This window comes from Bos mutus, chromosome 8 (genome assembly GCF_027580195.1).
Source record: "Bos mutus isolate GX-2022 chromosome 8, NWIPB_WYAK_1.1, whole genome shotgun sequence".
In the NCBI taxonomy this organism is placed as follows: Eukaryota; Metazoa; Chordata; class Mammalia; order Artiodactyla; family Bovidae; genus Bos; species Bos mutus.
The window spans coordinates 91271065-91297045 of record NC_091624.1 but is presented as its reverse complement, the minus strand read 5'-3'; the positions used below and the strand labels follow the sequence as shown (position 1 = coordinate 91297045).

The 25981-nt window shown below is 39.8% G+C and overlaps 1 protein-coding gene across 1 annotated transcript in view; it reads left to right on the top strand.

The window, feature by feature from the left end:
* The window catches only part of ELAVL2 (ELAV like RNA binding protein 2), a 141726-nt gene extending 138507 nt beyond the window's left edge, over window positions 1–3219 (top strand). Inside the window, exon 6 of the mRNA XM_070376139.1 lies at window positions 460–3219. Coding sequence (XP_070232240.1) covers window positions 460–787 — 328 coding nt within the window. The 3' untranslated portion in view covers window positions 788–3219. The remainder of the gene's footprint in view (window positions 1–459) is intronic.
* Window positions 3220–25981: the final 22762 nt, after the last annotated feature.

Sequence of the window (25981 nt, the reverse complement as noted above, 5' to 3'; positions counted from 1 at the left end):
TGTCGGGTTTTCTTTTGCATGTACAACCTAATGAAAAGCTGTTTCTTGAAGCATGGTTGACTCAAAGAGTATTTTTATACCACTTGATGCCACCTGGTGTTTAAAAACCTCATTATTTATTTTCTGTTGTGTTGCAGCGTTTAAGCATGTTTATGTCTGTGTTGGTCCTTCCTGCTCCCAATCCGCTTAAGTTGGTGAAACCAGTTCCAAATATATTTCATTTTCTCTAGTGGATAGTATTACTCAATACAGCATATAATGGCCATTTCATGACTTGTGAATATCATGATAGTATAGCATGCTGCTGCAAGCCACATATGGACTTTGGTTGAAACATCAAATAGTTGTGTGTATCTGTTGAGGGGAGGGGAGTTAGGGAAAGAAAGAAATCCATCGCTGTAACCAACCTCTGTTTCTGTTTTGTGTGTGTATGTGTGTGTTTCCTCTTTTGTTCAGTAGGTTTTCTCCAATGACCATTGATGGAATGACCAGTTTGGCTGGAATTAATATCCCTGGGCACCCAGGAACAGGGTGGTGTATTTTTGTGTACAACCTGGCTCCTGATGCAGATGAGAGTATCCTGTGGCAAATGTTTGGGCCTTTTGGAGCTGTCACCAACGTGAAGGTCATCCGTGACTTTAACACCAATAAATGCAAAGGTTTTGGATTTGTGACTATGACAAACTATGATGAGGCTGCCATGGCGATAGCTAGCCTCAATGGATACCGTCTGGGAGACAGAGTACTGCAGGTCTCCTTTAAGACAAACAAAACGCACAAAGCCTAATGAGCTCTTGTCCTCAGTCCATTTATATATGAAAACTATACAACAAAGGCAAGTTAAGAGAAACTTTATACATTAGTAAATGTCTTTGTAAGTCAGTGTTGAGATGGGGATAAAACGACTACTTAGCATCCTAAGAAATATGTGAGATTTTTTATTGCTAGTATTTGAATTAAAACTTCTTAAAATATCTTTTATGTTTGAATATGGACAAGAGGTACAGGGTTTTTACCTGTCACATTGCATTTTATTGCCTTCTTTGAAGAAGGTGGACCTTTTAAAGTGTTTCAGCTAAGGGAAGACATTTCTTTTCTTTTTACATAACTGCCTTGAACCTGTGAGTAAATATTGAGGCTTTGTGTTGTAATTCTTCAGTTGGTTGTGTCCTTCCCCCCCTCCTTTTTTTCTTTTTCTGATTAGCTTTGTGTTTGGTTTACATTTAAAGCATTGCTGTTATGTCTAAGAAAAGTATTTTGAAGTTTACATTTTTATTTATGAAGTTAAAAACAGTATTTATTTTGTAATTATGATTTGGGTTGGGGAAGGGGGGGCTACATTATAAACGCTTATTGTAAGAATACTGGAGAACTTTTCGTAAAGCAGTACCTTGCCAAAGAGATAAGAGCCTCTTTGATGTGGGTTTAAAAAAAGCATCTATTTTTATAAAAAAGAAAATTTGGAGAAACTTTTTACTGGTCCTGGAACAAATATTTTGACTTGAATACTTTGAGAAATCTCTTCATATGACACCTAGTGAGCTTTTAAAATTTACCAGGAAATTTGCAGTGGTTGGAAAATTTAGAAAGATTTATGATGTAGAAAATACTTTTGAGATCTTTGTATGAAAGGAGTAGAATCAATGGGGGAAACACTGCTGGTTTCGTTTTTGTAATCACCAGTGTAGCGTCTGATCATCCTGGTTATTACCTGATAGGTGGCTCACATTGATTTGTGATTTTGAAACAAATAAAAAAAATTTACAAAAGAATATATAAGAGCAGGCAAGAAATTTAAATTACCAAGAGATGGGGGAAAAAAAATCTGTTCTTCCTAAAGAAATCCCTTCAGATAGAGCTCATGGTGTTTAGTGATGTACTTGCAGTATTGTTTGAAGAATTGTTTTGTCTTAAGGAAAAAAAGATGTTGCACATGATTTGTACTGCAGCAAATCGGCAAAAGTGATCTGAGTTGGATATATTTGAAGGTATTTTGAAAGTTACGTTCAAGGCTAACACCTGAGCTTTGTGTAATGTAAATAAGACCTTGTGTTTATGAACCTTTCAGCTAATTTGATTTTTTTTTTCCCTTACATGCCAAGTGATGTTCAGGTTTTAAATGTTTTTGTATCAGTTTTTTCCTTTGTAAATGGCATTAACATTGTTACTTGAGGTCTTGCTTAATCACTTTTGTTGTCCTGAGGACTTGGATTTACAGTGCATCAGATTTGTTGCTAATTTTGTCTGTAGATAGTCTAGCTTCTGCTGTTTATGGTGATGCTACATTTTCGTTTATAAATATGTTTGTGGTAAAAAAAAAAATGAGTATAACCATAGGTTTTGAACAAATTTCCTTACATTTTTCATACAAAAATCATAAATATCTGTATGCTATTGAAATTTAACTTTGTATGATGCTTAAACCACTATTTGGGGAAATAATAAAATAAGTCTTTACCATGTATGAAAGAAATTTTAAAAAATACAAAATATTTTCTGATTAGCATCTAGCTTATAATAAATTTTCAAAAAAGCTGAAGGTAAAAATGCCTTCATCAGGATGCACTGAGAACTATATAGTTACGTCCTGCTTTTTGTATAAACTGAGATGCTCACATGCTTCCCCTTAGAACAGGCAATGTGCTATGCATAACATAGTTGTACATTATCTTTGCGGTTGCGTTGTTTTATTTTTTATTATTTAAAATTGTAGTTATAAAATTTTTCAGTATAGTACAGTACATATACTGTGAGGCGCGTGCTAAAGTGAATAAGCGAGTTTTCATGCTGACCCACTCAATGCTATTCAGAAATCAATTGGCTTAGCACTTTCTCATATCCTTAGGTGCATTTAGATTGTCAGAGTTAACCTGCGTTTAAAAAAAAAAAAAACTAAAAAACAAAATACATGTATATACTTAAAAAAAAATAAGGTTTCCCCTCACGGGAAAACAGCAGCTACATGCTTCTTTCCTATACTACTGTAGCAAACCAAGGCATTGATGAGAGGGCATGCAAATTGTGCTTCACTTCACTGTGTTTATCAGAGCACTTAATAAAATGTAAGGCTGGTATTTATTTGAAGTTGTACAGTATGACTTAATTCACATCTGTTGGAATAGAAAATATATTCTGTTGAGTATTTAAGAGGCTGTACATGTTTTCTTTTGTGTTTGGATTCTTTGTACTTTTTCATGTTCAGTACATCAATAAACAAAGTTGAAGGGAAAGAACAGTGTGGTGAGTAGGTCTTTATACATTTTTGGGGGCTCCTGTGCTCAGTCTAATAAACTTGCTCTCTTGAGCTAAAAGAGGTTACCTCAGAGCTCTCATTGAAAGCAGTGTTATTGAACAGATTCCGAAAAGCATGTTATTTGAAGTAGAACATGCAAAAATTTTTCTTTCAATGACAGCTTCTTCTTATTTTTCAGATATTACTTCATGAGTAATTCGTATAAGGATGTGTGCTTTCATTGGCTAGTTGTAAAGTAATTGGATGCTGACATCGTTCTATACCTCCAACTTAATAACCATCAACTTTTTTTTTTATAAAAACAAATGGAAATTGTCCTCACACATTTACTTGAGCTAAAGAAAACCAAATAGAAGGAAGATAACTTACTCTGCTGCCACTAACAAGATTTAATTCACCCATAGCATCAACTGTTGTTGAGTGAAACTTACTTTTGTTGCTAGTGCCAGATTGTCAGACTCATCTGTAAAATCAGAGAAACTCCATTTTCGTTAGGTTAGGTTGCTGTATATAGTACATGTGTCCATATCATGAACTCTGCTGGTGGTTTCACGTATATATTCAACAGTGGTAACACATCCTTAAGAGATCTCTGGGGGACGAAAAAAGGTGTCTTGCTCATCTTTTATATAAAGATTCTACTTCTGTAGAACTTAAGAAATACGATAATGAAGTACTTTCTTTTTCTTTTTTTTTTAACCCAAGTGTACTAAATGGCTTCTTCTAATTTGATTGTATCTGTCAGCTTTTTTGGTAAAAAGCCAGTCTAAAAGTAATTGTCCTGAATTCACAACTTGGTAGTCAAGAGCTTAGCTGAGTGACAAGACAATTCCTTTTCTTCCAACATGCAATTAATCTCAAATCTCCATACTCCCTTTTTTATTATATGAATTTAATACTCTAATTTTGTGATGTTGGAACAGCCTCCCCTCACCTCTCTCCTCTTGCATGGTTATCAGTATTTTGACTGGTTTGCGTGTCAGCAGTTCTTTTGTATTTGAACAGATAGGGGGAAAATTCTCAGTATAAGTTTTGTGACTCTACTTGGTGTGCTTGAGGAAACATATTTTTTTCTTAGAATCCCCTCTCACCTTCTGCTTTCAAATCATCCAGGGTGTCATAATGCAGTGTTAGAGCAGCTGATATAAATTTTTAATCTTAACATCATTTTACATTATTATATTCTGATTTGAGGAAATGTATTAGCAGTTTAACCTGTTTTAAAAAAATAGATTGCAAGTGTCCTAGCCTTACTTTTTAAGCTGTTCAAAATGTAGTACACACTTGTAACTTCTATTGAAAGGATTACCTAGAAATAAAATGCATCCACATTAATAATATGTTGAAATTTTAATATAGTTCCAGAACACTATGTGTTTGCCTTGTAGGTAGAAGATACAAAAAAAGAGAGAAACAGTGATCTTGATCCTATTTGCCTCTGTTACCATAGAGGATCCTCAAACGGTAGAAGAGAAAAATATTGCTAAAATCATAACAATTGTTGTGAAGAGCATTTTTAGCCTCAGTTATTTCAGAAAGTGGTTCATTTTTTTTTCTTTACTGTTTTTTATATTCTTTCTCTGAAGACTTCCAAAACTGGTCTCCACTCCTTTCAGGTTGAAAGGATTAAAACATCTACACTGTTAATATAGACAGACTGTTGATGTGGGGTTGCTGAAATGAACCCTCCCAGTGTTCTGGTTCATAGAAGTAAACAGAAGTTTTTTTTGGCTGCTCAGCACAGGTTTATTGATTATGTGCATACTTATGCTGTTTCCTGGGTCTGTAAAAAGGAGCAGTACATGGCTGTTGACCTTCTTGGAAACTGTCACTTAGAAATGAGAACAGGCAAGCCACCCTACAAGGCTGCAGTGTCGTAAGAGCCATGGCAGCCAAGAGGCAGGCATCCAGCTAACTTGCTGGAGTTGTTGCAAACCCCTTTACAATTCAGAAGAGTGGATCTGCTGTGTCCTTCTCAGAGGTCCTGCTTTTCCTTCTTTGGATTGATTAACTCACTTGTGTAATTTTCAGCCCAACATCAGTATCATTTAGGTTAATAAATGATGTTCTCCTATCCATGAAATTGTCCATTTCCTTTCTGAAGCAACATGGAAGTTATAATATACAATAAAGACACTGCCTATATGAATAGTTGGGTTGATAGAGGAATTGACTGGACCGTCTTATTCTCTCTAAACATATATATGGAGTGACAATTTGCACAGGATTCATATAGTAAAATACCTTGAATATTAAAAGTGTGCTGACTAGCATTATTCTGCTTTGAATGAAGACAGGTCACAATCTTAGGGTCTCAAGCTCATTATTATTACTACTACTTTTAGTTTAAAAAACTAAAGGTTTAGATTAAGATGAAGTAGTTGATACTAACCCCCAGAAATACTCATGAATATTTTCAAATACCATATAGGCACCAAGCGTGAACCCATTTGGAAGACTGGCCTCTCCTTACACAGCCTGTCTTGTTCACCTGAAGATTTGTCCACATCCACAAGTAACTACACAGTACAAAGAAAGTCAAGAATGCTGTGCACAGAATACATTAAAAAGAAAAGGAGGACGGGTGTGACGTGTGTGTGTGTGTGTGTGTTGGGGGAGGATAGTTAAAAGGGTGGGAGTGGGCTGCCACACAGAAATGTGCTGCATCATTAAGTGGGATTTGGAAGAGAATGGAGAAGGGAATTCACCAAGAGAACACTGACCAAAGGCTTGTAGGTGAGCTTCTGTCTATGTGTGACATTTTCTCAGCTTCCCTGATAGCTCAGTTGGTAAAGAATCTGCCTGCAATGCAGGAGACCCTGGTTCAACTCCTGGTTGGGGAGATCCACTGGAGAAGGGATAGGCTACCCACTTCAGTATTCTTGGGCTTCCCTTGTGGCTCAGCTGGTAAAGAATCTGCCTGCAATGCAGGAGACCTGGGTTTGATCCCTGGGTTGGGAAGATCTGCTGGAGAGGAGAACGGCTACCCACTCCAGTATTCTGGCCTAGAGAATTCCATGGATTGTATAGTCCATGGGGTCCCAAAGAAAGGACACTACTGAGTGACTTTCACTTCACAAGTTATATTTAATACAGACCTATGAGCTTATTAAACATTTTTGTGTCCACAACTAGTTAAATCTCAGATTAATCAGAAATTAGAGTTCATAGATGAAATACAAACTATGTAAACATTGAAATTTTGTTCTCATTACTTTGCCCATTTCTATTGTAACACTGAAAGTATTTTCTGTGATTATATATGATTTTTGGAGTTGCGTAGACCTACCTAGTAAGGATACTGACTGTTTAAAAGAAGGCATTTATATTTGGAGCATGTTGTTCAGTGTATGCAAAAAAGACCAGAAGAAGCTAAACATCCCCAGTATTAGAACTGGACCAATCTCTTTCTCTTAGTGTATCCTTTTCAAACTCACTAATTTAAGATGATAAAGTGATCTTTCTTTAGTATTTACACTGTTTCTAATGCCATAGTACCTGGTTCACTCTAAAACTTTGGATTTGTAGTTATTACTTTCTGATCTATCGTATCACCTTTGTGGAAGGTGCTGCTGCTGCTAAGTCGCTTCAGTCGTGAGGGGAAAATTATAAAATCCAAATGTTTCTCAGATGTTTCCAAGATGAGGTTTTAGTTTGACAACCTTTTACCTCTTTGTTGTTTTGATAGCTCAGTTAATACTCACACCGTGTATTTCAATGAAGAACTGAAGGAAGGGAAGGCAGCCCATTTAAATAGCCCTTCCGGAGAAGGGCTTTGTTTGTCTGTTTGTCCTGAAGGGCCCTTGGATCCACCGATCGTCTATAGCTCGGTGCTGTCTCTAACTCTGATTTTTATTGTGCACCCCTTCTGAGAATCCTTCTTGTCCAGATTTGAAAGCAACCAGCTCTACTGTGGACCTTCTTGAAGAAGTGAAGAAACTGGCCGCGGTCTTCAGGGTGACCCACCTGTGGAATGAAGCACAGCAGGTGAGGTAGCTCGGTTCTCTGGATTGGGCTGGATTGTGACGAAGGTGCAGCAGCTGTGCTGAGAATGGAGGAGGGCGGCTTCCACCCATGAACGCAAGCGGTCAGACATTCAGGAGGTGCACAGCTTTCATTTCAGACCCAGAGATAGCATGTTAAGCACCATGTTGAAAGTGCCTGAGCACCTTACGTTTACAGGCATGTACTAAGTCCTTTCCTTTCTCAGAATGTAACTTTTGTCAAGTTGCAAGGAGTAGTAATTATTAGAAATAATGCAGATTTCCACACCAAAAAAACCCCAAAACCTACTTATCAAAAAGGTTAAGTAGCTATTGCTATAAATGTTGAAGCAGCAGTTGCAGTTGTTATTGTATTACTTAAATATCTTCAGCAGAATTTCATCTCTTGAGAATGGCTGCTGCTGTATTCTGCATATGAACCCAAGTATATGGTGAGAGAACCTTCTGCTTTCCAGGAGTTACACTTTGAGAAGTACCTGTTTTACATCCATACATCACGTAGGGAGAGCCTCTTTGCTTCTTCAAGTCCATTGCTCCTTATGTTCTCTGTCCAACGAGTAAATGGCCTGAGTACCAGATGAATAGGCAGACTTTCTGTCTTTGCTAAATGCAGGGTGGTGAGAACGTCTTAGAAGTTTATCTGAAGCTTATCCTAATACCGGTGAGTTGGTTTTTTATGTGATGGTGGTGTTGTGCTTCTCATACTTTTTTCCATGTTCACGTCCTGAGAAGATCAATCTCTCTACATGCCTTGATCCTTCTATGTTGCACACCGTGGCACACAGGTTGGGGAATTGTCTTTTAAATACACTGTTTTGTTTTTTTTTAAACTTCCTTTCTTTCATTAAATGTACATTGAGCTTGTGCTCTATACCAGTTGCCTTGCTGTTTCAGGACTGAAGATTTAATTTATGTCTAGCTTCAGTCTGGTTTTGAGCTGGAGGACACCTCAGGCATCCTTAATTCTCACCTCACCTTAATTCTTCAGATGTCAGTCAGACCCAGAGAAGGTAAGGTTCTCTAAAGTTCTTCTGCTGCCATGAGATGTGGCACTTGAACTCAGTCCTCCTCACTCTTGAAATCTGCCCTTTGCTCTCATTCAGGTACTAAAACTCACACTGCATTAACTTTTGTAACCTGTGTCCTTTTGTGTGATCAGATTTTATGATTCTTGCAGGATTTGGGTATTTAGAAGTTGAATACGGGTAAGAGCATTTTTTATTTTATTATGGTGCACTCAATATAATTTACATTCTTGTGGATAATTTTAACCACTAAAATATGGTCAAAATAGAAAATTTGTAAAGTTCAAAAAGTAACAAGTTAAAAATTACTCAGCTCTTTCCTGAAGAAGATCACCTTTTATCCCCTCTGATACTTTTCTTCTTGAAGTTATGATTATGTATCTCATCTTCATAAAGATTTTAAACATTCAGATTTTAAAAGTTTGGTTTTTTTCTTGATAAAGCTGTTTTACTTTCTGGTTTTGTTCATGAGCATTGGAAAACATTTTTCAACAGGCGTAAAATAATCCATTTTGATTTTAGTTTAAGGCACGTGAAAGCTGTTATTTGGTTTTGATTGTATTGATTGTTACTGACATGTCAGGGAGGTTTATAAAAATCAGGGATTCTGTATGGTTTCCCATTACAACTCCCATTACAACCTCATTCTTCCAGGTTTTCATAGAGACTGAAGACCAACTGAAGGATAGAAACTGGGGCAATATCTCAAAGTCTCAGTGTGGGGAGGTGCTAAATGCCTGCTTGCCACTATTTAAGGTGCGCAATTTGGTTGCACACTTCAGCTAAGCAACAGGGGCCTGGATGGGAAGTAGGGAGATGTGTGAAGCTACTTTTTCTCCCTCTATACAGGGACACACAGATTCCCTAGCATACTGATAAGTCAGCTGCTTCTGTCCTTTCTTTCTTTAGAAGAAGGCAGTGCTCCCTTTGTGAATAGGGGCTCGGAAGAGAGGAGGATGATGAACTCGGTTGTGGGTGAGTAATTTTTCCTTCTTCCATGGGTCTCTGATTGCAGGGATCTTCTTTTCTGCAAGGGTCTGGGTATATACCGACTCCCTATTGCATGTGCTGGGAGAAATAGCTGATAGAAGAAGAGCACTCGTCGAAGGATGGAGGAGGCTGAAAAATGCTTGTTAGAGTGCACCTGGATGCTGCCGTGACGTCAGAGGCGGACCCTAAATGGCTCTCCAGCAAGTACGACAGCCTTTTTTCACCCCTTTCTTAACAATGAGATGTAGATTGGGCTTGTTCTCTATTCAAGCATCCTTATGAGTAAATGTCTATTTTTATGGTAGAGCTGCACTTTAAAAATAGCTCCAATCAGTGCGACTCTTTTCCCCCATATGTTAAAAAGTTATATATGAGTTAAAATATCTCAGATTGCTTAAATTCTTCCAGACACAAGGCACTTTTCCTTTTTTCTTTTCTTGTGGGGAGAAGTGGAGGGTGACAGGGGAGGATGAAATACAAAGTAAGGACTTTCTTTCTGGGCCTCCTCAACCCTGTGTTTGTTCTTTGAGACTTTTTCAACCAGTCACGAGGCTTTTAAACCAAGATTTGGGATTTCTGACTGTTAAAAAATTCATTAATATTTGGCAGGTTACAGTCTTCTTCCTGGAGCGATTGTTTATTTTTGTTGCTGAGAGCAATTAGCTAGAACAGTCACAGTTGCAGCTGTTAGATACTCCAGGCTCCAGCAGAGATCACAAAAAGCTCTCTGCACATTTAGAGTCTGCATTTGAATTGTTTGTAATGGATGATTCTTCTAGAGTATACTCTGCTAGCAAACTCGATTGGGTGATCCTAAGCCAAGTCAAATTACAATGGGATCCTGAACCTGCTGTGTTGATTAGAGTCACCTAGGCCCCTTGCTTTGTAGAAGCCTGAGTAACTGTGGCTGCTGCGTGTGGCAGGAACCTGTCCCATTCCTGTCTCTCTGTATCTTTATCATGCAAACCTTGGTATGGCTTGTCCCCAAATGCTGTGCCCAAAACACAGTGTTTTCTCAGGAATTTGTCCTGGGGTGTTTATTCCTTGTTTGTTGCTCTTAACTTGTTGAGGCTTTTGTGAGATAATCTGCCTGTGCGAATGTGAGCAGAAGAGTCATGAGTATAATCTGGTGCCCATTGACATAACATCTTTAGGAAAGACTAGCTTCTTAGAAAATCTTGGCTCCAGTTAAATGCCTTACACTTCAGAAACAGCAACCCAAATGAAGGGATTGTTTCTCTATTTTTATGTCTGTACTTTTGCCTTTGCATATGCTTTTGATGGAAAAGTCTTTATGTGTGTCCATATTTAATAGCCATACAGCTTTAAGGTTCACACTATGTTTTTTTAATATGAATATCAGTCATGTGTGAGGCAGGGAATGCTGTGTTTTGTCAGTTTATGGAAGAATAGATAGTCTCACAGGTGGGTGGGTAGCCAGCAACCTGCTTGGTTTTCTGTACTGTGGCCATTTACTTTGCGTAAATAAAAAATATGTGTTTTGCATATTTCACTGCTCATGTACTGAGCTAAAGCAGGTTGATGCACTTAGCTTTATTTGAAAGGCTGCTGGAGAATTGCTCTAATAAGTTCAGGGCTGGAGTGAGAACTCAGTAAAGCAGGGTAGAATCAGGATGATGTTATTTCATCTTTATTTCGGGGAAATTATTTGGGAATCTTGGAGAGGCTTGATAATCGCATTACAAGTAGGGATCCAAAATGTACAGTGAAAGTTTGTTTCCTGCTAGCTAGCATAAATTAAATTAGCAGTCATTACATTTTGATGAGATTTAGTTACTTATACGAAGATATTTTTAAAACAGCCTTTCAAATGGCAGTTGATTGACCAGATGGCAGTTTGCTTGATTAGCCAGCTTGGATCTATTACTAAGTCAGGTAGGTTGTTTTTCTTTAATCATGCCCCCTTCCAATAAAAATTTTTATATACTTAGATATGAACACTCCTGAGATCTCTGTATGCAGGTCAAGAAGCAACAGTTAGAACTGGACATGGAACAACAGACTGGTTCCAAATAGGGAAAGAAGTACATCAAGGCTGTATATTGTCACCCTGCTTATTTAACTTATATGCAGAGTACATCATGAGAAGTGCTGGGCTGGATGAAGCACAGGCTGGAATCAACATTGCTGGGAAAAATCCCAATAACCTCAGATATGCAGATGACACCACTGTTATGGCAGAAAGCAAAGAAGAACTAAGAACCTCTTGATGAAAGTAAAAGAGGAGAGTGGAAAAGTTGGCTTAAAACTCAACATTCAGAAAATTAAGATCTTGACATCTGGTCCCATCACTTCATGGCAAATAGATGGGGAAACAATGGAAACAGTGACAGACTTTATTTTGGGGGGCTCCAAAATCACTGCAGATGGTGACTGCAGCCATGAAATTAAAAGACACTTGATCTTTGGAATAAAAGTTATGACCAACCTACACGGCATATTAAAAAGCAGAGACATTACTTTGCTAACAAAGGTCTGTCTAGTCATAGTGATGGTTTTTCCAGTGGTCATGTACGGATGTGAGACTTGGACTGTAAAGAAAGCTGAGCACCGAAGAATTGATGCTTTTGAACTGTGGTGTTGGAGAAGACTCTTGAGAGTCCTTTGGACTGCAAGGAGATCCAACTAGTCCATCCTAAAGGAAATCAGTCCTAAATAGTCATTGGAAGGACTGATGCTGAAGCTGAAACTCCAATACTTTGGCCATCTGATGCGAAGAACTGACTCATTGGAAAAGACCCTGATGCTGGGAAAGATTGAAGGCAGGAGGAGAAGGATATGACAGAGGATGAGATGGTTGGATGGCATCACTGACTTGGACATGAGTTTGAATAAGCTTCAAGAGTTGGTAATTGAAAGAGAAGCCTGGTGTGCTTCAGTCCTTGGGGTCGCAGAGTCGGCCACGACTGAGCGACTGAACTGAACACTGGTGAATAAAAGTTCAGTAATTTTAATGAAATTTTAATGTAAATATTTTATCTCTCTCACAGCTTAAATGATACTATGGTCTCCTGAAATACCATGATTTGAATTGAACACAAAAAAATTGCAAGCAGAATGCAAGACTCTCTTCTCTCTTCCCTTCCGAAGATTACATAATTACATTGATATGAATTACTGATGGTTTTCTTGTTTCTTCAAACTTTTAAGAATAACTCATGTTTTTAATGGGCTTTCCAGGTGACTGAGTGGTTAAGAATCTTACCTGCCAGTGCAGGAGATGCAGGTTTGATGAGGAAATGGCAGCCCACTCCAGTATTCTTGCCTAGGAAATCCTATAGACAAGGGAACCTGGAGGGCTACAGTCCCTGTGGTCGCAGAATCAGACAAGACTTGCATGCACGCGCACAATGTTTTTAAATGTTGGAAACCTTGGTAGTATCTACTAGGACACCACAAACATTAGCATTAACTCTTAAGTATGTTTGAAAGCAGTGTGGCAACATCATCTTGGATAAATTAATTAAGGACTCAAGAGTGATGCAGATCAATGAGAAGGATGTGAAAACGCAAGGATAAATGATTTGGCCAGAACATGTGAGTGGAGCAGTAAGGGCATCTCTGTGATGCTTTCGTTTCCATCACAGTAAATGGAAGCCTGGGGTGAGGTTGCTGATAAATCATTGAGAACCCCATTAGGAAGATATATGCACAGAACTTTGGATAGTGATCCTGAGATTTTGAAGACTGGTGGCTCTATTAGCCTCAAAGTATAAACCATCAGAAACACAAAAATAGTTTGTGTTTCACAGTTCTTCTCAAACTTAGGTATGCATGATACTCCCCTTTGAAGCTTATTAATACAGATGCTTGAGGTTCACCTCAGATGCTGATTCAGGGGGTCTAGAGCAAGTCCCAGATAAGCTTCAAAATAGAGGAGGGTCTTCAGCCAAGGTAAAGACGTTCTGGCCTGGTGTGTACCGGAATGAGCTGTCGAGAGTATAGGAATTCCAAGTGTTCTTACTCTGCCTATTCTTCCTTCTGTGATGCATTCTCTTTGCTTTTCAGGAAGCCCTTGGTTGGCTATTCCTAGCCCAATTTTCACCTAGAAAACTGAGATTTTGGGTCAAGCAATATGCTATGTGTAGTATATCAGTAACATCAGAGGAGAGGTGCGCTAAGGATCCCTGCTTTACAGAAGCATAAAGTGGAACTTAAAGAGGTTGAGCACCTTGTCCGAGAACCTCAGCTGGACAGTTGTTGAGCAGCTGCAGCTGTTGAGCACCTTGTCCGAGAACCTCAGCTGTAAATCCCTGCTTTACAGAAGCATAAAGTGGAACTTAAAGAGGTTGAGCACCTTGTCCTAGAACCTCAGCTGGACAGTTGTTGAGCTGGAGCTGCAGCTCCCTGTCTGCCTTCAGAGCTGTGGTCTGAACGACACAGTGTCCCGCAGTGGTTATCAGTGGGCAGCCATGGTGGAAATACTTGATTTTACTCTAATATGAGCTAGTTTAGTTTAACTGCTACAAGTACATCCCCTCGTGGAAAAGAGTCTAGCTGTTTGTTGTTGTTGTATGTGGAGTTTATAATGTAAAGATACGTTTGCTTTGTGTTTTAGCTCACTTTTTAGACTGGGAAATTCCTTAGGGTAGGATCTTTCTGTGATTCAGCTTGGTGTTTCATTTCCCATATGTCCACCATGGTGCCTTGTACTTGCATCGTGAGTGCTCAAAGGGTTGTGGAATACATAAAATGGAAAAATGAAGTTTGAGGAGCTGTTACCTACTCAGAATTCAGGCTGGTGTGAGACCTGGTGTATTCTTACATTTATTTTCTCCTTTGGAAAATTAGTACTGATACTATTCCATGTTTCTTGAACATTTCAGGTGTGTTTTCTTGTTTTGCCGATGAGTCAAGGTTGAAAATATATCAAATTGTAAAATGATGATCCCAGGAAAAGTATGGAAAAGGAATTACTGTGCTCTGGGAGAAAGTGAAAGTCTGTACACCAGGGATTTTTGCTATACATTCTGGTTTCTCTTCTCCTTGGTTAAAAATGTCTTCTAGGTGAATGTGAAGAATATGATCAATTAATTTCTTTTGTCGTGGACAGTGCTTAAGCTGGTCCCATGTCTGAATAGTGTAGAAGACAGAAATATAAAGGAAAGTTGAAATGTCTTTGATTCTGTTGCTCAGGAGTCCAAGGTGACCCAGTATTTTGTGTACATTTTAAAATAAAAGATATCACAGCTCTTCATTTATTTATATATTTATTTTTGGCCATACCGCATGGCATATAGGATCTTACTTCCCTTACCAGGAATCAAATCTGTACCCCCTGCATTGGAAGCTTGGAGTCTTAACCACTGGACCGCCAGGAAAGCTCCTCTTTGATTTTTTTAAGAGAGATATTATGGTGTTAATAGGAAGAAAGTAGCTATACCTTTTGGATTTACTCTGAGAGGTACAGTGTCCTCTGCTTAAAGTTTATAGCTTGACTAATGCCATCTGTTGAGCAAATCCAAAACTTTCTTAGTGAAAGTCATATAAGAGTATCAGAATGTTAAGTATAGTGTATTAGTTCAGGCTTCTGTATCTGAATGCCATAGGCTGGAGGCTTATAAACAACAGAAATTTCCCATCGTTGTAGAGGCTGGATGTGTGAGATCAGGGGGGTCGTATGGCAAGGCTCTGGTGAAGGTCCTCCTCCAGGTTACAGACTGCCAGCTTGTCACTCTGACCTCACAGGGTGGAACTAGCACGTCAGCTGTCTGGCCACTCCAGTATTCTTGGCTGGAGAATCCCATGGGCGGAGGAGCCTGGTAAGCTACAGTCCATAGGTTCACACAAAGTCAGACACGACTGAAGTGACTTAGCACGCATAAAGTGATTTGCTTCTGCTAATCTCAAGCGATTAGATTTTAATATATGAATTTTTGTGGGGAGACATTCAGTACACAACATTTAGTGTGGAGTTCTAAGGTATATTTGGGTAGACATCTCTCTAATTCACCCTGTGACTCTCATCATATAAAACTCTTCTTGTTGTGATGATTGTCTTCTATTGACCCAGTCATAAGGCTGGGCATGTCACATGAGTTAATTGTTAATTTTCACGATGCTGCTGAAAAGATACATATTATTCCCATGTTACAGAGAGGAAAATCTGAGACTTGGAGAGACCTCTGATGGAATAAAAATGTTTCAACTTCTTTCATCATCGCTAAGTAAAATGGAAAAGAGAGTTCTCCATTTCCAGGTAGGTTGATGATAAATGATATATTTGGTAACTAAAGCATGGTCAGGGGAAACATTTGGGGACTGGAACTCAGGTTACTCTCTTTGTGTCTTGTACATGCACCTCTGAGAGAGCAGTTTTGCAGGCTTTAGTGGAACCTAGTTCACATTAAATCTTTATTTTTCTGATTTAAGAGACAAGAGAGCATTTGTTCTTTTGGAAGTAAGATACTCATTTATCTTATTGCTTTCTTATCTCAGTGACAGTTGCGACCATTTCTGTTTTTACTGTTTCCTATTGGTCATGCATGTTACTGTCCCTGTAAGAAATATGTAAGTCTGTGGATTAGTTGTTATAAGTGCCTTCATTTGGCAGGTGAGAAAGTCGGGTAAAGGAGAAGCAATTGACTTGATTAATGTACATTCTCTGTGTAATTAGAACTGCAAACCGTCAGGTACCAGGCTGTGGTTTAGAAACGGAGCAGTGTCATGTGAAGTGGTACCTGGAAACACATTTGGCAGTAGCACTCACTGTCTGGACTGACGTGCATACAAATGGAAGGTTTGGGCTGTGCTAAAATACAATGCACAATATTTCAGGGAGTGGTCCTCTTACCTCCCATTATTACCTCTTCTTGTTCAACATCATGCCGTCCTGGTTCCCTGAATAGGTGGCCAATATTATTATCGCAATACACAGAATAAGAATACTGGACTCTGTTCTCTAAGATCTTGGTCTTCCAGTGTTAATATATATGGTCACTGACAGCTCCTGGGAATGGTTAGAATGCAGACTTGGTGTATTTTCAACCCCCAACCTGCTCAACTGTCATCTGTATTTTAGCAGAATTCATGGGTTGATCCAAGTGCATTTTAAAGGTTAAGATGCAGTGTTCTAAGTCAGTTTCTCAAACCTGAACATGCTGAAGATTGACCTGAGAGCTTACTAAAACACAGATTCTTGAGCCCACAGATTAACTTGGTAGGTTTGGGGTGCACACACTGAAAATCGTTCTGTCCTTGGACACTTGCAGCATTGCTTGGATGATTCCTGGTGCTAGCACGTTCCAGGTATTATTATCATTTGGGTGGTTGAACTCAGTGACCGTAAGATACTGCACAACCAATTGTAGGAACTTTTACCAAGGGCGGAAGATAGATTCACACCAGTGCCACATTTATTTATTGAAAAGTTACCCTGCAGAGGACTAAGGTTGATGGAAAACTGTTCTGTGGCCACTAGGAGAAGGGAAAATCTATTTCTCTATATAAAGATAAATAGAACAAAAGAATAATGTCCAAATAGTTTCCAGTAAACCATTTATTGGGTTGACCAGAAGCACTGCCCTCTTTGTCCATCAAAGAGGAAATCTTGCATTCCTCAGCTTTTCTAAGAGTCCACTTCCTTCTAAAAATTCTGATTGATTCCCTTGCCAAGTATAGCAAACACAGATCAGATGGGAGTAGCTGACATGGCCATCCTGCCTCCCCTTTTATATCGATCTAGGGAAGTTCTTGTGAAGCTAAGGGCTGGCCTCCTACTACTTTGCTTTAAGGCATTTTTTATGTTTTTCCCTTGAGAGAAAGGTACCTTTGAGGACTAAACAATTCTTGATCCAAGGAGTCAGAAAATTCTGAACCCTACCCACCCTTATACGTCACCTAATCTTCAGGGAAGCAGATACTGGATCCATTTTTCTCTTTTTTACTGAAGTATGATTGATTTACAATGTTGTGTTTCTGGTGTACAGCAAGATGATTCAGTTATACACATGTATTTAGATATTTTTTTCAGATTCTTTTCCATTTTTTTATTGCAAGATAACGAAGTATTCTTAGAGCTTTAGTATACTCTTGTGTCATGAAATTTTAAAACAGCAGATGCACTGGAAAATTCACACACATACCAAAAGTACATTTTTCTTAAGAACTTTTTACTCTGCAGCATTTAAACAATTTTTGTCTTCTGTAGTTGACATTAAGTATTTGATGTGTCTTCAGGAAAAAAAAGTTGCTTCACTGTCTGTGGCAGGTGTGATATTCAGCAAAGTGCATATGTTTGAAAGTAAAGCTTTGGGTATGTGAGGTTTTATCCATTTGCCCTTAGTTTTTAACTGATTCCTTTAATTATACTAAGTTACTTATTCATAGATACATAAAGAAACTATTAAAGGGGGAAATTCCTATATGACAGATGTCAGGATTTTAAAACCCTGTAAGTTTCTTTTGGTTCAACTTTCTTTGCTTTTGAAACAGTAAGAGTTGAAAACATTGGATGGATATTTTCTAGGAAATGCATACTAGGAATAAATGAATTTAGCATTCATTTTGGACATGGCATGTATATTTACTTACTATATTACATCAAAAATATCATGTATATGAAGATATATTTCTCATATACATTATATATATATACATATATATATATATATATGAAGTCTACTAAGTCACTTCAGTCATGTCCGACTCTGCGACCCTATGGACTGTAGCCCACCACGCTCCTCTGTCCATGGGATTCTCCAAGCAACAGAACTGAAGTGGGTTGCCATTTCCTTCTCCAGGGGATATATATAATATATATACTATATATATGAGATACATCTCATATCAAAGCTGATAAATAAGCATAGACGTTTTATTTGCGACCTCAGGATTAGAAGGAGAAACCAGTGTTTAATGGAGTAGCCACTGTCAGCCTAGCACTGTGTAATGCACCTCACAGTTTTGCCGAGTTGTGTGTTCTTACAGCTGAGGAACCAGAGGCTTAAATCAGTTACCAGATTTATTTGCAGAGCTGAGATTTACATTTGATTTTGAATGTGAACTCTGGAGCCCATTCTCAACATGTGCCTTACTTTATTGAAAGCTGGGTAAAAGAGATTTGATTCCATGCAGGCATTATAAACAAATCTAATGTCTAAACCTAAGGATTTCAAAGTTTTAAGTATGTGTTTTAATTTGATTCTCAGCGTGTTGTGATGTAGATGGGGCAGGTGCTAATTGTTCATTTATAGGTAGTGGGGGCGGGGGTGGATGGATAAGGATTTGAAACTCAGAGGTTGAAGGATTTGCTGAATAGAGCAAGGCTAGTGAATGGCAGAGCCTTTAATCAGACCCTCCTGTTGATTCAAGACCTTTCTTGAGTCACCTCATGTGCTTTCTCACTCCTGTCCTCCCTGTTTGCTAAAAGTGTATTTCAAAGAGGCTGGAGGAGTTGTTAAAGCAGAGTGTCTCAGGATTATAACATCTCATGAAAAGGCTTGTGAAACACTGCTTTCCTTCCATGCTCTCCCCATCCCAGCATCCTTTGTAAATGGATTCTAGCAGGAAGCTGTGTGCTGCCCAGAATCAGCTGAATGAAATGCATTAGTAGTTGGGATCTGTTCTAATTGTATTTAATACTCATGTCGTAAGAGCCTAATTTTCTTAGGAGAAAGTTTTTCAATGTCCTAAACAATCCAGTGATTGATGACACATACCATAAAAGTTTGTGATCTTTTGGCTTCTGTTCATATCACTAGTTTTTATTTGTAAGACAAGGAGGTTTTACTCACTGTAGGAACATTTTTAGCCTCTTTGCTTCTTGGGAGACATTTGGGGTTTGAAGGTAGTGCCCAATGTGAACATTTGGGACTCTGGTTGGGAATGTGGCAGGGGTGGGTTTTAATTCCTGTGGGGTGACTTCCCTTTCACTCTGACCTGTCAGGTCCGTGTTCTGGCTCTAACTAGTCACGTTTGGGGGTCTGGTCTTTCTCTCTGGTGAACCCCAGCTTAGGAAGTGACTTGTCGACCCTGCCCTAGGAGCCTGCCTGAGAGGTTTGGCAGACCCTCCTGTTCTACAGTGAATCCCTCAGGCTTGTGCGGGATGACAGATGGTCGAAGGAAACTCAGGGCCACCCCTCTACGTAATGATGAGAAGGGACCAGCCTCCTGATAAGTGGAAATCAGAACCCACGCACCTTTTAATTCTGGTAAATGGGACATTGAAACAGACACAAAGGGAAGAGGGGAGGAAGACCTTTCATAAGTTACCAGTTTGTCTTTGTCTGTACTTCTTGCACTTACTGGTCGAAAATTCTTCATCTGTATCTTGTTTTATGTGTATAATGAGTACACTGTACTGACCGTATAATGTACACTGTATAGCACATACATAGCACACTCTATATAGTAGTGCACTATAGACTACTGAGACTGAGGAATTGTCTTTTTGTTCCCTTTTTGGATATAGATAATCACTGGAAATGCCAAAAATACGAGGCAGGATCCAAATGAGGGTCCTGTCGGAGCAGCCACGGGGCTCCCTGTGCTCTTAGCCCCTCTCCTGAAACTCGTGCTGAGGCCTCCGTAGCCCTCCATAGCCGCTTCTGTACCTGGCCTCCCTAATCAGACCTCTGGCATGTGACTAAAGGACATGGGCTGTAGGCTAGCCAGGGAGTGACTTGGGTCTCCTTACAGAGTGGACACGCATTAGTTGAAGGCAGAGAAGCAGCTGGTAGGGTGGCTGAGTCCCCAGGCATCGTGGACTCAAGAGGGAAGACTCCTGAGCTTTTGCTGCCTAGTTGCTTTGGCTACAAAGCATGTCGTTGGACTCTTGTAGCATTTCTGTCTTCCTCATTACCAGCATATCCTTATGATGAGACTTCTTGGTTTAAGCCAGCCTCTACAGGAGGCCTGTCCACAGCTTGGCTTAAGTGCCATCTCTGCCCATTGCTAGCTGATGACTTCTTGGCTGCCTACCCTCTGTAAGCATTGGTTTTCTTCCCTGTACAGTGAGATAATAATACCTGCCTCAGAATATTGGAAGGATGAATATGTAACAGATGTGCCCCATAAGCTTCTGCCATCACGGTGATTGCTGTTTGTTGTCATAGTTATTGCTCAGAGGAGACCATATGCACATACTTCCGTTTCCTAAGAGGATACAAAATCCCAGGGTTATCATTGTCCAGTGCTGACCACTGGCGTGATTGATTGTGTTGGGGTCTCTTGCAACAGTAAAGGTACATTTTACAAGGCTTTCCTTTCCTTTCCCTAAGCCCCTTAGAACCCTGTTGGCCTCATCTCTGCCCACAAACCTGAGGCTTTTTTTCTGTTGTTCCTATTTGAGAGAGAAATATCTAGCATACAAAAGGGGCCCCAAATGCCATGAGTCTCAGGCTACTGACAGGTTATCATGCCGGGATAAAATCATATGGTGTCTGTCTAAAGTATACATGCACTTCAAATGTGTCTTTCCTGACCAGTTATAAAAAAAGGAATTATAATAACATCCCTATATATGTCCCCAGACAACTGTTGTTCAGTGAAATACACAAACATACCACAATCTTTTGACTAGGTCTCTTCTCCTTCGATGACCAAGGCTCTCTAGGTTCTGATATGCTGGTGGCTGGAACAGGAGAAGAAGGTAAGTAGAGATAGTCTTTTATCTTTGAAGTGTTCACCTCTGGCTCAGCACCCTACTGTTTGTGTATAGGAAAGAGAAATAAAAAGTAATTATTAAAGAGAACTCCCCCACTGTCAGTGCTGTGACCTCCTTCTCTGGCAGTCAGCTTTTAAAACAAGCATCTTAATATTTCAGCAGATGGTGCTAAGGTTTGTTAAAGCAGCCTACAGTATTCCGAGTTCATTGCCACATTTCTGGATTCTTTGTAATTAGCTCACGACATGGGTGAAAGTGAGCTCAGATGTAACCCAAATCCGTGGAGCTTAGAGAAAGAGAAGCATTTGGTGAGAGGAGCTGGATTCTTCCTTTGCTTTCAGGGAGTTGCCCAGAGGTGAGCTCTGTGAGATTAACGGCAGCTGGAAGTCGTTGCAGCTGCTGAGTCTGTCCTGGCTACCTTCTTCCTTCCAGATACGATTCAGGTATTGATTTTCATGTATAGGAGCCCTTTGTCATTTTCATACCCAGCCTGGTTTCTTGAAATGGACCCTTGCTCCTCTGTTTATTATTTATTCCTTGTCTCTGTTCCTGCGTTTTGTCCATGTGTCTAGAGATCTCATGTAGAAGGTGTTAACAGTTTTAGAAAAACACTGAGTTAGATTTCGTAAACAAAGAGTGTGTTGTTAAGAAAATCTTGTTAGACTGAATTTAAGCACTTTACTGCATGAGGATGGGTGATCGTATTTCACTAATGTTATAGCAGTCCTGAATATTCATTGGAAGGACTGATGCTGAAGCTGAAATTCCAGTACTTTGGCCACCTGATGTGAAGAGCTGACTCATTTGAAAAGACCCTGATCCTGGGAAAGATTGAGGGCAGGAGGAAAAGGGGATGACAGAGGATGAGATGGTTGGATGGTGTCACCGACTCAATGGACATGGGTTTGGGTGGACTCTGGGAGTTGGTGATGGACAGGGAGGCCTGGCATGCTGCGGTTCATGGGGTCGCAGAGTCGAAAACAACTTAGCGACTGAACTGAAACTGAACAGCTATTTACACTCTCTTTGTCAAAGGAGCTCTTTATTTCACAACCCACTCTGCCTAGATAATGCTGGGCAGGTAACTATTTCTTGATGAGTGTATGTGACATAGCATCATCTGCAGGAGCCGACAGTTATTGGAGGCGGCATCTTTTTTCCCCCTTGATGTCACACCCTCGTGAGATAATGTTGGAGCGCTGTGTCATACTCACAAGTAGCCTCACAGAGGGTTTTTGAACCAAAGCACATGAAAGGTGGGAGTGCTTCAGTATTGCTCATGATAAGAATAGCAAAAGTAGAATACCATCTTTTCTACTGAGAATTTGCCTTTGTCTCCCAAGTGTTTGGCTTAGAAGAAAGTCGAGAAAGAAATCTTCCCCTTGTGACTTCTTCCCTAGCCCACTTGTGTTTCTGTTTGTAACAATCACTGCGCTCCTAACAGGAACTTTGCCCAGTAATGATTCTTAATTAGATATTAAGGACTTAAGTACATATGCAGAACTTACTATGAAGCAGACACTGCTAACTATTTATATGCATTTTAATTCAGTTCTTCTAGAGATAACTCCACAGGTAAATTGGTTACTATTTTGTTTCATAGATGAGGACCCTAAGATTATTCAAATAGTAAATGGTAGAGTTGGGACTTGAACTTCAGTCCATCAGACTTCAAAAGCCTGTCAACTGAGACTGGCTGGAAAGAATTCATTTGGATTTGCTGTCCTTAATGCTCTTGTTTCTTCTTTGTCAGCTCTTAATTTTATCTGTTCCTCACTTGGAGACAAGACAGACACAACATATACACTACACTATGGAGTAGAATTAGGAACAGAATGGGGGAAAACTTCAGTTTTCCTGGGATAATTAACTGTAGCAAATGTATGGTTTGTTACTCTTTAGAACAACAGGGTCAGTAGCAAAAGTGAGCTAGAGCACTGAATGAAAGGAACGGCATTGCTGTGTCCAGGGGAGAGCAGCTCAGAGCAGATCTGACAGTAAATGCTGCTGCTTCTGCTTTCTGCACGTGGTGCAAATATCTGGGTGTTATTTTCTTCCCCGGGGGATTATTTGTTGTAAGAGGAGTGAACAAATTCTTTGAAATGGGACCTCTAGATGACTATTAGCTGTTCTTGTTGTCTTCATCCTTATCATCATCTTCTACCCTTAAAATTTTTTGAGATATCTTATCTCAAGGGCAGAGTTGGAATGCGTTACTGACATTTTGACAGAGAGCAAATAACCTGAGATTCTAGCCTTGGTACCTAGGGTTTCCCTCCTGAATGCTAAACTGATTCAAATAGCAAAGGTACTCCTGAGGAATCCTCTTTGGCCAGATGGATCAAGGATATATTTCCAAAATTAGTGCTGCATGGAGAATTCTCTCTCATGGACTAATTCTTCTCCCCTCTCTAAGGACCATCTGTCTCATGGGCAGAAGAAAAACAGGCATGTGTTCAGCTCTGCAGGGTTGCCACCTGGACCTGTTCCTATAGTGCTTCCAAGTGGAGGGTTGGGCTGTCTTTGGGCCAACCCAAAGCCTCAAGTTCTGGTTCTTCAGTCAGGAATTATAGAATGAGGACAAAATAATTTTGATCCAGAACCTATTTTTGTAGAGCAAGGATTGGTGGGTGACCCATCACTCTACACCACGGATGAGCAGATTTTTTCCATAAAAAGCCAGGTAAATGTGGCTTTGCAGATCAACTCAATGGATATGAGTTTGAACAAACTCTGGGAGACAACAGAAGGACAGGGCAGCCTGGCATGCTGCAGTTCATGGGGTTGCAAAGAGTCAGACATGACTTAGCACCTAAACAACAACAATCTCTTGTCACGGCTATTTAACTTTTCCTTTGTAGTGCAAAAGCAGCCACGGATAATTCATGAGAGAGTAACCCTGGCTGCGTCCTAGTAAAACTTTATTTACGGCCAGCCAGATTCGGCATGCAGGCTGTAGTGTGTTGACCCTGTTCTAGACTACAAGCATTCAGTATAAGGGGAAATTTTCCCGTTAAAGGATTGGGATTCATGCAGTGTAGTTGTGAAGGCTGGTGTTGAGAAATGTAGACTTCTGGATTTGTAGTTTTTTTTAAAGGCAGCTTTGCCTTCCACTTCCACAGTGTTCAGTGTTTAGTCACAGTTCTGATTATTTGAAAGTAATTTCATCAGCAGCACAAGATGACACCGGGAGGATTCAGTGCTGATGTTGGACTCCCAGAAGAACACCAGATGCATTGGAATGTCAGTCTGAACACATCAACTTAGACATGCTGCTTTTAAACTGAGTGTGACCAGCTTGGTCCTGGATGTCATGAGCTATACTGAATAAAGCCAATCATGTTGAATAGACTGTTCCTTTCCTTCTAGATTTTGCTTCCATATGGGTTGGAGTTCTTTATCACGAAGCTGTAACTTCCTTCTAAAGATGCTGTGGGTGTGCAGCTCATCACAATTACGGTGATGGATTTGGGCCCAGTAACTATGTTCCCTTCCTCATTTTGGCTCTGAAAGGATACATTGAAGACAGAAAGCTGCAGATGTGAGCCACCAAAATAAACGCGCCTGTGACAAAGCCGATGCTTCCTGTTTCTTGGTCGGGCTTAAATTCTTTACATCCAGACTGATGGTTAACTATCTAGGCAAGTGAATTGGAAATTGTTTATAAGCTAGAATGTGAATACCAGTCAAATATTCCCACGTTATTTTGTATCATTTCCTTTCTCTTCATTCTCCAAGGGGAGGGATGGTAACTGTGCCCATCTGAACGTTCTACTTTTACTGCCCAGTTTAAAGAGATAAAGCCTTGTTTGACATGTACAGTGTTTGCTTTTTTTTAATTTGTGATCAGGATTATGTAGTAGGGAGAGATACTAACCTCTTTACTAGATGATTGAAAGGCAGTATTTAAGCATTTGTATTAAGACTTAATTTTCTTTGATTGGGTGAGTCAAACAACGGGGTAATGACATATCACATAAATTAAATATCTCGCTCTTGGAAACACATGGAAACCTCAAGTGCACATAGTAGGCCTTATGTACCTGAGCTTGTTTTTACAAGGAAAATTCACTGTCAAAACAACAGAGAAGAATGAATGAGAAATGAAGAAAATAAGGAATTGTAGTGAGACAGAGGGATGAAGACTGGTGTATATGTTCTCCCATCTGAGTCCAGTGGACTATAAACTTCTAGGCACCATTAACTCATGTTAATGGAGTATATATAGTAGGGTCATGTGAATATATAGTTGTGTTTTTTTTCCCTTTAGTATTTTCCTCAGACTTGGAGGAAGAGTTGTGAAAAATGAGTGAAGTAAATAATACACACATATCAGCAAATACAGTAGTATTAACTTTACGTAGAAAATGGTTCACTTTTTCATGCGTGAGATTGCAGGGATTTAATGAAATCTCCCACAGCTTCTTAAGATAATGAGTGAGAAAGACCGAAGGAAACATGCAGGGCAGAATGTGAGGGTGCTGGAGAGGAGAGGAGAAGCTCCTCGCTGAGGCTTGCAGAGATAGATTGGTCTTCCTGGTAGAACTGCTGTACAAGCTGAGCACTGAAAGGTGAGGGGAGGTAGCGGGGTGCCAGGAGAAAGCAGGGAGATGCCTGCCCTGTGCAGAGCCTGGCCTGTTCAAAGGTAAGAAAGTATATATGTGAGTTTAGGGACTTCCCAGTAGTTCATTTTAACTAGAGTATAGGGACAGGGAGAGGAGAGTAGGTGAGAGGCAAGCCTTACAGGCAAAAACAGAGGCCTGCTCTTTTTTAGAGGGCTGTTTATTTATTTTGGCCCGCACAGGTCTTAGTTGTGGTCCGTGGGTTCTTCGCTGTTTCACTCCGGCTTCTCTCTCATGGACAGGATCAGTAGTTGCAGAAGGCCACATGTGGGCTCTTCGTTCCCTGACCAGATATTGAACCCACCCTCTGTGTTGGAAGGCAGATTCTTAATCACTGGGCCATCAAGGAAGTTCCAGGGCCCAGATCTTTTTTTTTTTTTTTTTATTTACTTTGGCCTGCATCAGGTCTTAGTTGTTGTCTGTGGGCTCTTCATTCTTTCACTCCGGCTTCTGTAATTGGA